The sequence below is a fragment of the Sceloporus occidentalis genome, unplaced genomic scaffold (assembly GCF_023333645.1).
Source record: "Sceloporus occidentalis isolate IW3139 unplaced genomic scaffold, rSceOcc1.0.p SCAF_3, whole genome shotgun sequence".
NCBI classification, from domain to species: Eukaryota; Metazoa; Chordata; class Lepidosauria; order Squamata; family Phrynosomatidae; genus Sceloporus; species Sceloporus occidentalis.
This window is the reverse complement of record NW_028316983.1, coordinates 101717714-101732666: the sequence shown is the minus strand read 5'-3', so window position 1 is coordinate 101732666 and position 14953 is coordinate 101717714. Positions and strand designations below refer to the sequence as shown.

At 39.2% G+C, this 14953-nt stretch overlaps 1 protein-coding gene across 3 annotated transcripts in view; it reads right to left on the bottom strand.

Annotated features, from left to right (window-relative positions):
* DPYD (dihydropyrimidine dehydrogenase) overlaps window positions 1–14953 on the bottom strand; it is a 594441-nt gene that overhangs the window by 543319 nt on the left and 36169 nt on the right. For all 3 annotated transcript variants that reach the window (XR_016280498.1, XR_016280499.1, XM_089515658.1), the window contains exon 2: window positions 3032–3142. Coding sequence is in view for 1 of the 3 variants with exons in the window: in XM_089515658.1 (XP_089371784.1) it covers window positions 3032–3142 (111 nt within the window). In the remaining 2 variants the exon portion in view is untranslated. The remainder of the gene's footprint in view (window positions 1–3031; window positions 3143–14953) is intronic.

The following is a 14953-nucleotide window of genomic DNA, read 5'->3' as shown; positions in this document are numbered from 1 at the left end:
GGAAGTAAAAACTGGTCCTTGTCACAGTTGCCCACATCTGCTCAACACTTGCACTGGAGTCACTGAAGAAAAGATGCTTGTCAGAGTCAGTAACAAGAAACGTGTGCCAGCTTCCTCTGAATATTTATCTCTGAAGATAAATGAAATCAAAACTTAAACATTCTGAAAAACAACCATCCAAAGACAAACTTCTCCACACTACTAAAATAGACCAAAAGCACTTGGGAGTCAGAGATGATACTTTTGCTTTCCCTGCCCCTTCCTATGTAGCTGCTACAACAAAGTTATGTGAATAAAATTCTGTTTATTTTGCAATTCCAGCTTTAAAGAGAAAAAGACCCTTAGACATTACGATTCCTAACTGGATTTATCTAAATTTTTATAGTCAATTGTGAATTCAAACCTAGCGTATTAGTCGTTCAAGCTTTAATCTAAGCAGAGTCAATAAACACTTTCAACTATACATACAACGAAGAGAAATACAAACAACTTGGAAAGTGTAGCAGATAATCAAAAGAATTTAGTTTGTTCTTAAAGCTTTTGAACCAAATCCTCAGAGAGCAGAAGAACCTGCAGTTCCCATCGACTTCAGATGCAATATAAGTGGAAGCAGAACAGGAAAGCTGAGCAAAATCCCCCCTTCAAAACCACAAGATTTACTTTAAAAAACCAGTTGTGTTGGCACCCTTTTATCAACATTTCTAGCTAAGCAACTTCAGCATAAGATTTTATCATTTGTTAGTTGATCTTTATTATTGCACATTAATTAATTTGGGGGAACACATTTATTCTAACAATGATTCTCATGATCTCGGAAAAGCTTTTTTGAAATGATCTGTGAGGGATAAAAGAGCACATGCATTGGCTGGACCATATACTGTATATATGATGTACATATGTAAAATATTATATTTATACCATGTATATCACATGTGTAAGTTAGGGCCAATGCATGCACTCTTTTGGTCTTTATAGATGGCTCCAAAGACATTTCAAATTGTCTTTCTCTGCATCACTACCATACTGTCTTGCACATTTTCTGTGAAGCAGTAGTTCTGTCAGCATTTGAGAAAACTACTGAAAGAAGTGCAGCCCAGTTCAAAGTGTCAAATGTCACAGTACTTCTCTCCAGTGCATCTTAGTAAATTACACCAATTATTGACTGAATAGTTGTGATTAAAAAGGCCAAGAATTCATGGAATCAGCATTCTATTTATGCACCTTCTGATTCCTATTAAACTAAGCTAATGATTTGAGAGAGATCTGTCTGCCTTTGCATGAAGTTTTATAAAAGCACAATGTCTAGTGCTCAATATCAATAAATTATTACTTTGCCAAAAAACAGAGGTAAGACACTGGACTTACCAAGAACATTAATACTTTAAAAAGAAATCTAGCATATTGGTAGAAACCCAGGTCATAATTCCGTTGGGTGAAATGCTGGTTGTGTATCATGGCACTTGGTGTAAGCTGGAGCACATTCATATATAGGGAACCCACTTTCATTCCATAATGGTTTAGTCTCCCAATCCCATCATACTATATTATGACCATTTAACAAGGATGATGATGAGGATGATGATGAAGAATGCCCTTTCCACTAAATGGTGGAACATTAAATATATACAAAGACAGAGACAATAAAACATGGAACTATAAATATACATAAAATCCCCAATGGATGAGCCACTATCCATCTCACAAACCTCAGGCACAACTCCATAGCAAATCAAAGAGGAAGAGAAAGGGTTACAAAGTATCCAAAAAAGCACATCCCACATTTATGTAATGGTGCCTTATTCTATCCCTATTTGCATCACAGGTTTTTCGAAACATTCTCCAAACATTTAAAGTTGATTCAGTGAGGCTGTCAATGTTTGGAAAAGCCTGTGAAAGCATTAGGCATAGTTTAATTGGAAGGTTTCTGAGACGGACATCTGTATGACTTCACACACACACACAAAGAATATCAGTATGCCTCCTGATCTGAAAGTGCTCATATGAAATCACTGGGGGGGAAATCAATCAAAAATAATAATGAGACCTAAGACTATAACAAGTAAATTCTGCAGAAGGTAGATAGTGAGAGAAGGAGGAATTATCATTTAATTGGAGAAGTGTGTAACTAAAGCTAAAACAAGCATAACTTAAAGCAGAGGTGGGCAGAAAACTGAGATGGAAATAATATTTGAAAGTATTCAAGAAAATGATCAAAAATGTTTCTTAAGATCTTCAAACTTTGGGATATATTCTGTACAAAATTTACACATGGCTGTTTTTGAACAAAAAACAGCATCTTCTGGGCAAAAATATTTTATAAGCAGAAAACATGCTTTTTTACACAATACATCTACAATGTATTCTGAACAGAAAATATTTTCTATGCAGAAAATAATATTTCTACACATAAAATGCTGCTTTATCTGCAAAGAAGTATGAATTTTCCACAGAATAAGTTCCAAGCTGTGGTTTTCAAACACACTGTCACAACAGGAGGAAAGCTGGAATAACCCTAGATCTATAAGTGATTTCCAGTCGTTCAGAAAGCATATTTGACTCCCAACTGAACTCCCCATCATTTAGCTGAACGTATTTTTGCCCTCCCTGCCTACTGGCTGGAGAGTGGTGCCAGTTAAGACCATATGACACCATCACTGGCCTGTTCAGCATAGTCTCAAGGCTGAAGCACATGGTCCAGAAGCAGCGGCCAGAGACCACTCCAGCCACAATTGGGCCAAGACTGTGGCGACTGCATGGCCTGCTTCTCAAATGGGCCCTGACACAGTCCCAAGCCAACCACAAATAGGAGTAGATTATATCCGCTCCTTTTTGGGGCAGCTTTCCCCCCGTTAGCATGGCCTCAGAGCAGCTTCCAGCCACTTTGAGGGCATATATTCTTGAGCTGTATTCTGAAAAGTAATATTTCTAATCTCTGCCTAACAGTAAGCCTAATTTATGTTCAATTAAGAATACAGCCTCTTGCATGATAGAATATTTTTCCAAAGGCAGCAGAAACAGATGTGGTACTTACTGAGCAGCTTTTATCCACATTCCTTTTCCAGTGCTTTTTTTCATGTTTTTTTGCTGCAGTTGAATTCAAAGATGCATGAGTTTGTTTGCGGGGGTTTAAAGCGAGGATATTCTGCAGACAAAGAAAAACATATTTTCTTTTTTTAAAAAAAGGCCAAAGTTCAGACTCAAACAACTGAATATTCTTACTTACAAAACTATTAAAGCATATCTTCCTAATATAATTTATTAAATACTACAAAAGTGACTACAAAAGGGATGTGTGAACCAATTATATACATGCATACATACATACTTTAAAAAAACATATTAAAGGCAACCTACCAGCCAACCTGCCCAGTTTTTTTTCTATAGGTTCTATGAATCTGGATTCCTCAATATTCAGATTAGAGATTACAGATTTTGTAAATAAACACATACATAAAATTATGTGTTGCCTGGATATTACTGTTCTGCAACTATTTCCATTTCAGATGTTCTCTTATAATTTAAATGAGATTTACTTATTTACTTACCTACTTATTGACAGCAGTAAGAAGCAAATTTCTATGATGTGTGTGTGTGTGTGTGTGTGTGTGTATGTATGAGTGTAATAGACATTTGCTTCTTACTGCTGTAAATAAACAGCCCTTTTACTTTTAAGACTAGGAAGTTTTGCTGTATTGTGATGTGGGTTCAGTGTTACAAACAAGTATTACTTTCTACATCACAGGATGAATCTGCCCAGTTGTCAATACATTTCCATACAACTTCTCCTGCCTCTTAAAATAGGCATTTTCCTACCTGGTCTTGTTTTATTCCTAACACATCTGGAAGGCCCCAAGATGAGGGAGACCATCTTCAAATCAATCTTTTAGAAAAGAAGTCAAGGTAAGTGCATTGCAGCAAACACAAGAAATCTTACGTACTTCTTTTGTTAGGCTTCATGGTGCCATGGGAGCCTTGTTGTCTCTATAGCAGTTATAAAAATAAGAAGTAATTCTAAACACTGAATAGAATGTAGATGACATTCAGAACTGACACCCTGCTGTGAGGTTCTGATGTTAAATGGAGCAGTGCAGTTGTCTCCACATCCATGGATGCCCCCGTGTCATTGCCATTAACAATGACATGTAGTTATTTATATATTTAACACAGTTATTCACACACTGTTTTTCAATAGAGTAGCTAGATGCAAAAGGTGAAAGGGATCTTGCACATATAATAGTTATGCAAGTAAAAGGATGTTCAGCAGGTCTAGCATGAGAATCTCTCTCTCTCTCTCTGTGTGTGTGTGTGTGTGTGTGTGTGTGTGTGTACATGCCTGCCTTCAAGTCATCTGCCAATTTATGGCAAGCCCAGTGAAATCCCCTCTTCTACACAACAAGAGCCTTGTCCATTTTGCAGCTACATTATTCTTCATATATAGCTTTCCAAGAAGATAATAATAATAATAATAATAATAATACATAAGTAAAATCCTCCCCCCAAAACAAACAAAAAAAAAACACCAGAGAAAATTCTGGTATAAAACCTCATAACCAAATAGCACCCTAAAACTCATTGGCAAATGAAAAGGTTATCACTTGATGCCTACAATAAAATAAAGACATAAATCCAACTCTTAGTCTCAGCAAAAGCAGATCCACTCAATCAATGGTACTTAGGTTAGAGACAATGTATTATTCTGCTATTGATATCTCAGTCTGTTCTCTAGTTTGAAATGGTGATTAGATTAGACCAAAGATGGCATCAAGTGAAATTTGCTAAGGACAAAATTCCATAAATGACATGCCAAAACTGAAAAGTCCATGTTTACTGAGATCTGCCATAGTTAACCTGTTCCTCTTGTTCAGAATCACTATCCAATGAGAGGATAGTGGAGCTGACTATGTACTTGCAAAGGTAAAGCATAATTCCTGACAGGCCTGATTTGGCACATCACATTCTTCCTAGTGTTGGCCTCGTTCTTCTAATAATCTTCTTCCTCATTATATCCATCTCCTCTCCTGCTGTTCCAGTAGAGTCTGTTCTGCTCTAATGGAAAACTCTTCATCTTCCCTAGAGAGTTGTCCTGTACATACTGTACCTTCTCCCTTGAGAAAGAAGCAACCAGTTTATACTTCTTCCAAGGATAGCTTCCTACATCCTCAGGAAGAAAAACAGATGTGACACAGATGTTCTACATCACCCATACCAGCTTTGCCAGTGTCCCTATATCTTTGTCTTTGGCATTCTCCTAAAACTTCCATGTAAAATACCCATTTAACCCAGCTGTTCCTGATTTCCTGTTCACATGTTCAAAGGGACTGTGGCAGCAGTTTGATAGAGGTATTGCATATCCTTCAACATTTCACGGGGGGAAAAATAGGACATGGCTAGAAAAGTGGGATGACAGGACTGGCTGTGCCAGACTGGGCTCTATGCTACTGCCTGTTAGCTCTGTCTCTAGCAAGTCAGTGACTCACAGCCTTTCAACATTCACTGTCGCAGCAATAGGTCTTCCCCTTCAGAAGATGTGTCCAACCAGAGCACAGGCCTAAAAGACACTAAAATGAACAAACTTTCAAACAGCTCAGCTATATGAACAGCCCTAATTCAAAAGCACAGGTTCACCTTGTGTATTTATTTAATCAAGAGGCAATACAACATCTTTAATGTTTTCCCCCCTTATATGAAAAACATATATATTTGGAAATGGAGAACTAGCACCTAGAGATAAAATAGATTGGGCTAAAAACTCTTTCTCCGAGATGATTTTCTTCTTGTGAGGAAAATATTAAAGGCATTTGCATGCACATGTAAACACTCCTGCATACACTCATTCCACCACTGTAGAATATTCACAGTACTTTGTGGCTAGACCAGGCCCCAGTCACTCCCTGGACTTATGTGTAAATATCCTGATCATATCAGCATGTATCTATAAAGTTAAACAACAACATGTATGAGAGATGTCTCTTATATGCCTGGCAGCTATCCCTTATTAGAAGATGTGTACTTAAGGCAAGAGGAGAAACAGAATGGTTCCCAGTTGGCAAGGGGGTTAGGAAAGGCTTCATTCTATCACTTTACTTACTCAACTTGTACAAAGAAAATATCATATGAAGAGGAGGTTTTGACTTAGAAGAAGGAGGAGTGATGACAGGAGGAAGGAACACCAGCAATCTAAGATATGCAGATGACACAATACTACGAAAACATCATAGACTTGGAATAATTACTAAGTAAAGTCAAAGAAGAAAGTGCAAAGGCAGGCTTGCTGCTGAACATAAAGAAAACAAAAATAATGACCAGGAAGGATCTACATAATTTCTACCTAGACAATGAGGAAATAGAAATAGTGAAAGAGTTCTCATACCTGGGATCAAACATTGACAAGAAAGGAGACTGCAGTCAAGAAATCAGAAGACAACTAGGAATGGGAAGGACAACTATGAAAGACCTAGACAAGACAAGAGTAAACCTATACAACTGAGCATAAAAAGTTAGAATCATCCAAACCATTGTATTCTTCAGAACCATGTATGGACGTGAGAGCTGTACAGTGAAGAAAGAAGATAAAAAGAAAACCAACTAATCTGAGATATAGTACTGGAGAAGAGTGCTGCCAAAAAGTCAAACAAATGGGTCCTTGAATAGATCAAGTCTTAAATCTCCCTGGAAGTCAAGATGATCAAAATGAAGCTGAGATTATCAAAATGAAGCTGTCATACTTTGGCCACATCATGAAAAGGCATGAGTCATTTGAAAATACAATAATGCTAGAAAGGTGGAAGGGAATAGAAAAAGAAGATGACCACACACCAAATGGATAGACTCAGTTAGGGAAGTCATAGGCCTGAATCTACAAGAGTTAGAGCAGGGGAGAATATGGGGAATTGAAGATATCTCATCCAGGGGTCAACTCAACAGCAGTTAACAATAAACAACCCCTACTTTAGGGGTTGGGAAGCTTTTCCTTTTATATTAACTGAACAAGATGCAAAAAAAAAAAAAAAAAAAAGACACAAAAAGACACAAAAAGAAATTTGTGATTCATGTAATTTATGACCATAGATAGTATTTTGATTTTACTGAGAAACAAATGGCTGATGAAAACCAATCTTTCATTTGGTATTTAGGTAGTGCATAAACATATTAATAGATACTTCCTCATTATCAACCTTGCATATCATGAATTTCAACTGTTTCTTATTGCTATTTTGAAACCCTAGTGACTTTAGTCTGAGATCAGAAGTAACAGCTGGTTGGAGAAAACAGGTGAAGGAAGAGAAGCAGCCCTGGACACGTGTGTGGGGCAAGTACAGGATGTTTACTGGCTCAGTTTTTGCCTGTTTTCTGCCCATGCTCAGCTTTAAATCCTTCCAAGCTCACTTTATGCAAATTCAGAACAATAGGAGTTAGGTTTGGGCTACAATAATGCCAAGAGTTTGGCTCTATGTCACACAAATTTATAACATAAATTGGAGGTGCAAGCACAGAATCAAATAGTCCAGGCCCAGGCAAAACTTTTGTACAACCCACTCGCGTGGCCAGCTGCTAAAATACCAAAAAGAGTCTAGAGGCTGGTTTTACAGACTATTTGTATAGCAATTAAAATGCATAGACTCTTTTATAAATCTTTAATGTAGCATTTGCCAAATGTACTAAGCATTACAAAACACTCTGCAGCTTTTGAACTGAATATTATATTACTAATATGATACCATAACAGATGTACGCCTTTGAATATGACACCATTTGGTTTTCATGTTTTCCAAACTTGGAAGAAACCCCATGTTTACTATTCTTAAAATGCTATTAAGATGGCTCCAAATGTGAACACTTTCTGAAATGCAGCAAGTTTACAGTATACGAATAGGGGAGAAGCTGTAACTCCCCAGATGCTGCTGAACTACAATTTCTATCATCAGTGGACAGGTTGGCTGAGATGAGAGTGGGAGTGCAACAACAATGGGAGGAAATGCCCCACATTGATTTAGAGTATTACAACCACATTCTCGAGCAAATTCCTTTACTTTAAAGGTAAGTCTTCAAAATTAATACATTGGTTGAATAAGGAAGTTTGGCTGTCAGACACAGGCTGGAGCAGATGGACAGGAAAAAGCAGCTCCATCCTCCTTTATCTGAAAGCAGGTTGAACTCCCAGTGTCCACACCACCCACATCAAAGGCAGCCCAAACACCCATGAGATGTCTGCATGGTGTAGTGTCAAGCCCTACCATGCAATTATTATTTTTTGCCACCTGCCCACTATGCATGTGCACCATCTAACAAACACACCAACAGCAACCACCAGTTACTTTCCTCTTCCTGCACAGATGCCATTCCATTAGACACACACTCATATAATCAGCCACACAGTTGCACATGCATTGCGCTACCTATACAGTGCAATGTTGTGTCCAGTGGCAAAGCGCAGTCATGGTGAACCCCCCCCCCCCCTTTACATGCTCCCTTCAGCACCTTCACCTCATGTCCCCCTGTTGGACTGCCTGGTTTGCGTATGTAGCAATTACATCCACTGCATTATTGGCCATCACATTTTTGCTTTGCCACAACCCTGCACTAGTGCCAAGCTGTTTATATGCTGGTGCAAAGATAATCATTTTCTGCCTTGAGTTGGAGTATCCCAGCTTCTTTTTACTCCAGTTTTTATCTCCAGAGTGCAGCTTTGTTTCGCTTTCCATCCACTTTCACCTCCTGCGTTGTCTAAGTGTACCCCCTGAAAGCACATGGAAGCAGCTTTATTTTCCCCATCTGTTTCACCCCATAATCCAACTGTGCACCTACTGTAGCATTGCACAATTTCCTCTACAAACAGTGGTATGCCTACTTTCTCCAGCCTTCTCTAGCCTTTCCCACACAATGCAATCTAAAAATTTGTTTATTTATTTATTTATTTTATTTCACTTATATCCCGCCTTTCTCCCCAGAGGGACCCAAGGTGGCTCACAGATAAAACTTTTAAAACTGTTGTAGAATTCAAACAATAGATATAGATATAGATATAAATCACATAAAATATACACAAAATATAATATAAAATCACATAAAATTTACACAAGTTAAAAACAGACTAAAAACCCACTTGCTCCATAAAAGCACCCTGCTATGCATTATGTACAGAAAAACTGCCGGAATAAAAATGTTTTTAGTTGCCGGCGAAAGCCCAGCTGGGAGAGGGCCATCCTAGCCTCTTGAAGAAGGGCATTCCAGAGGGTGAGAGCAGCCACTGAGAAGGCTCTCTCTCATGTCCTCACCAGGTGAGCCTGTGATCTTGATGGGACCGAGAGAAAGCCTACTCCTGCAATCTTAGGGCTCTTGCAGGTTCATATGCGGAGATGCCATTTCTCAAATAGTCTGAACCCAAGCCTGCTCCTAAGGGCTGTAGCAGGAGTGAAAGGGGAAGATTTTGCTGGCACCACTAGATCTTATTCATTATATTTAACTTACAAAAGCCCTGTAACTGTGCTTGTGAGCCTCACGTTTGAACAGGGAGATTTGCAACTGGTTTGACACAGTCAAAGCCTATGATTTAGACTGATTTGCTTTGCACAGAAATAAAGCTACTCAAACTCATTGAGAAATATTTACTTAGATGGGGAGAGAGAAGCAAGGAATAGGGTTGCTTTTTTTTTTCTCTTCCTGGCAAGGCTCCTGGATCTTTAAGAACTGCATAAGAGGAAGAAATTAAATTACTGACCCTTAAAGCAAGATTCATCCAAAAAAAATCTTAATTTCTAGAGAGGGACATATGGGGGAAAGGCATTCCCAGAGCAAATACTGTCAATACCACTCAAATTAGTAAATTAGGTTCATTTGTTGATGGCACACAACCATCAAGGATGAACATAATTATGCAATATGGTTTTTCATCATTTCATATTCTGTCACTCTGTCATTTACCAATTGACTAGCCGCTAGAGGAAATGTAAACTCACAACACCACTTTCCCAGATCATAGGAGAGGGCTTCATCCCAATCAAAATGATAAAAACAGAAGATAATTCTGATGCTTCTCAGCTTCCAGTTATCATTCAAAAATTAATAAAAAGAAGCCTATTTTCAGTGAGTGCTCTTGTCTCACTTTCTTTCCATCACTTGTTTATATACTGCTGTTGTCACTAGGAACACTAATGCAAAAGTGTTTCATTCTAAACTCAGAAGCAAGTGACTCACCATGGCAATGGCTGCACTGAGCAGCACAGTGGGATGCCTGTGCAAACAACCACCCAGTGTAAGAATGGAGGGCTAAGATTATACAGTATAAGGATATAAGGTATATAAGGATGTTCCAGGATGCCCTGAAGTTACCTGAACAGTGCAGACAGGACCTATGATTCCACTGTAAATGTCATGGCTGCATTCTATGGAATCCTAGGATTTGTAGTTTGGTGAAACACTAAAGCTCTCTGGCTGAGAAGTACTCCATAATTCCATAAGTAGTTAACTGTCATAGTAGTTAAAGTGGTATCGAAATGCTATAACTCTATCATGTGAAAGGGCCCTGATGCTATCTATTGGGAAGCAACAATTTTGTCCATGTTCTCCCTTTCCATGCAATCATGCTGGCTACATAATCACAGAGTAACAGAGATGAGCACCCCCTCATGGTCAGACACAACTTGACAACCTTGACAATGGGGAATACCATTACCTTTTCTCCCTTTGTATAGTTCTTAATCTTTAAACTAGATGTAGACATGGCAGGGCTTCAAGTGGGGCACATGAAACACTTGGCTATCTAGAACACATGGCTATCCTAGAGCTATAAGAGTAAACAGGTTTTAACTATGGTTTCATAAAATAGTGTCAAGAACATAGCTTCCCTGTCTTGCCCTTTTCTTTCTTATGAAAAGGGGTGCACTACTGAAAAAGTACATTTCTGACATCAAAGCTGAAGTACATGAATATTTAGCTGAGGCTAAGAAATTAGATTCTTATTCAGGACCACCTCAGTATTACACAAATTTCCCACATTCTTAACTTCTAAAACCCAAACTGTTTTCCCAATTGTGATAGTTACCTCCCTAGCTCCCACCAATAACTAATGGGGAGCCCTGTGAAAATTTTAGTCTGAATCCCCTGGTTAGTTTTTTCTTATTTCACCCCACTGTTTTGCACCAAATTGCATGAGGAGATGCTCAAACTCGGATCCCTCACTCGAGAGACTCCCACACTTTTCTTTGCCTCTGGGCCACTCACTCTGTAGGGAGACAGAAAACTCACTATTTTGAGTGTTCTCGGCAATGAAAGTATTATTAATTCCTGGTAGCATTTTATTTATAGTTTCTTAAAATGCCTCAAGTGACCACTCATTGAACCAAAAAAAGAGAAAACTTTATTTACAAGATGGTTGATTACAGTATCTTTCTTATGTATGGTATTCAGAATTGATACAGTGTCTATTTGCTTAAACAATTACAGCTTACACTGAAGCTGTGTGACAAAAGAACGAATGGTGCGTGTGCTCTGCTGCGCCACAAGCACAAGCCCCATTATATTGAAAGTGGCTAGAACACACATTTTTCAGCTTATGCCAGGTTGGGGTGGGGGCAGAACGGATCCACCTCATAAGGTAAAGGTCCACTGTACAAAGATTTACAGTATCTGTTACTATATTCTATAAGTGGCCTCTAGTTACAGTTTTACATAAAACCTTTGACTAGAGTCTGAGCTTTTAAACTTTGTTGCTACTTTATGGCTTTCTCAGCCACACCAATTCCATTTCGGTTTGGTTCCCTATCGTTTTACACATGCCTCACTCATCCTATTTATACCCGCTCCTGAGAGTAGCCCTCACGTTTTCTTTGCTAAGCTCCCACTGACTGTTGCTAGGCCCACTCTGATTGGGTGTTGTCAACATCCCAATCTGCTTTTTCTCCACACCCATTTAAAGCAATAAAATAATACCAGCCTTAGTTGGATATAATATTTGGTCTCTGTTGCAATCTGTCTCATTGTTCTACTTTGTCTGACCAAACAAGCAAGCAAGCAAGCAAACAAACAAACAAACAAACAAACAAACTCTCCCCTAAACTTCTGCCTCTCTTTTCTTTATTATATCTTTATGATCACTTTAAAACTTTAGATTGATCCTTTCTATATTGTAAAATGTTTTATATGCTTTTCTGTGTGTCATTGGAAAATGAAAGCCTTGCAGGGTAGAATTCCATTAAGTCATATAAGATCTTACAAAAAATGCTTCCCTGACACTGTGACACATTTAATGTAAAGCAGCTCCAATTAAAACTTTTGAAAAGTCAAACAAAAAACCTTGAAAAGATTCACTGGCAGAAGATGATGGCCTTTTCCAGTTATCCTAACCACCTGCCTCTGGAATCAGCATCGTTTCATACATCATAATTTTCTCATTTCAAGTCCTGACTTGTTCTAGGTGCCTTTCAAAAGAAAAGGATGATTAATTAAAAAGAAAGAAAGTTATTATGTCAGAGAAGTCTATTTAAGGCCAAGCAAACTGCCCATCTGCAGCAAAGTAAAAGATGGGCAAACAGAACAGCTCTGTATATGCCACAATTTTCCAGTAGCACAACAGAATGCAGTTAGTTGTAGGCAGTGGCTGCAGAACTGACTTCCTAAGAAGCTCAGTTTTCATATTGCATCTTAGTACTTATGATGCCAGCCTTAGTTGGATATGGAGCCTTAGTTGGTAAATGTATTTTTGGAAGCATGTGTAGCTGAAGATGTATGCCTGGACTGTTTTGAGGCCAGGGTTCTGTGATGACCAGGAGAGCTTTGGCACCCTTAAAGCCAGTGCACCCACTATGTCTGTTCCTGAACTTGCCCGATTTTACTACAATGACTGATGTCATCCCCTTTGGTTCCTTGTGACCTGCTCTATATGGATCTGCTTTTGATAAGTATTCATGAAACTTCAGCTGGTGTTAAGTGGGGCTGGTTACAGGGAGCATACCACTCCCTTGCTACAACAGCTTGACTGGCTGGCAGTTTATTTCCAGGCACAATTCAAAGATAGTTTGGGTCTAGGTTATATAACAGAATGAGGATGTGTCTGCACAGGGCATAAAACATGTCCTACCCCACCCACCCCATCCTCCAGGCAATTGGTTTGGACAATGCAGGATCCAATCCTCATTTCTGGTGCAAAACATCCAGATGATGTATAGCCAGTTAGCTACAAACTCATGGTATACTACCCTTAAAATGTTTTTTTTAAAAGTTACATGTTTTTCCGGGTCTTCCCAGAAGATACTGAGCTCTCCAAAGCAATGCTGTTTACAACATGTCCCACTGTGTCACCCACTGCAACCAGAGGCATTAGCTCCTTTTGAGGCACCCAGATATGTGACTGATGGTGGTTGCCTTGTAGTGGCCTTGTTTTCAGCCTCAGACAGCAACTCTGTGATGGGTAGCATGGGAGACACACATGGGAACACCCTGGTGTCACTCCAGAGTGCCAGGTAACCGGCGAGTGGGACGGGGGGGCAGCTTAAGGCCAGAATATCCTGGCCCATATAGACACAGCCTGAGTCTCCATATATGAGTCTGCCCAGACCCTAAGATCTTCAGGAGAGGCCCTTCTCTCAACCCCACCACCTTCACAGGAACAGTGGATTTCAATGGCTACCACTAGGCTCTGGCACACCCTTCCAAAGAAAGCTAGAATGATCCATTCCTTACTGTCCCCTTCTGTCAAAGGCAGAGGCAGCCAAAGGCTTTTTATTCCAACAACCTTTGGGGATTTGAAGGTTTTAAAAGAAAGGGCTTTTAAGAGGATGCTGTATTATTTTTATTCCTACTGTGTTTTAAATTGCTTTTTATTATTTTAATTGCATGTTTTAAATTGCCTCCAACGTTGGTTTAATGTTGATCTTTTGCATGTTTTTAACTATATTGTAATTTGGAAACTGCTTTGAGTCTCATTTTGGGGGGAAAGGTACGATATAAATAAAGTTAATAACAATGAGACAAATCTATGTAGTCTATTACCTGTTTCTTAGTGGCCAAGAAGATCTCTTTTTCTCAGAAGCCAAGGAAGGCACAGAGACAATAAACCTCTTAGATTGCCAGTGTGATGGCCAGGAGGGAGCACTGAGTTCTCCCTAAGAAATCCCCAAACAATATTTTCAATGGAAAAGATAGAGGAACACTGGGGGTATGGAAACACCTATTAAATACTTTCTTCTTTTGGAATGAGGGTGGCTTTTTAAAAAAGACAACATTTCATTTGATCACAGAAAAAAATGTTCCTTGATTTTAATATTTATTTTCCTTATTTCTTTGAAAGCAGTAACAGACACTTGTTCATTACTTCCTCAAATTTGCACTGTTGCTAATGTTTTGAGAAAAAAAATTCTCCAGAACTCTTCATTAGGCTATACCAACCAAAAAAAATCAGCCTCACCGCATTTTCCTGCTCTTCAATGAATCCACAACCCCATTAACTCCACACAAAAACACAGTAACGTGACATTGGGTTTAACCAGCCACACCTTTCCTCTACGTCTTTCTCTCCCCCCCCCCCCCCCATGTCACTTTTTTTGTGGCTCCTTTTCCTCTGTCCCTCTCTGATCTTCCCCTCCTCCCGATCAGGACTGTGTTGTCTTTGTTTTTTATTTCAGTAAATGGAACACATTCCCTTTCCTCCTGGCATCCCTGGGTTGGTTGCTCATTCAGAGATTTCATGTACTCTCTCTCACATCCCTCCCATGCGTACATTGCAGATCTCCATATGAGCAAGCAAGCAAATGATGGAGGAGATTGAGGGGAGGGAATGTGTGAGATCTCTGCATGACTGAGGGGCAAAACAGACAGTCAAAAAAAGCTGTCTTCCCAGCAGACTGGGGACATGGCATTCAGACAGCAGAACTCTCCCAGTCTGCCGGGAAGCTGCATGGCCAACTGCATGCGCGGTGGATCAACAGCATTTCGGCATCGCAGTGTTTACATATGCTGC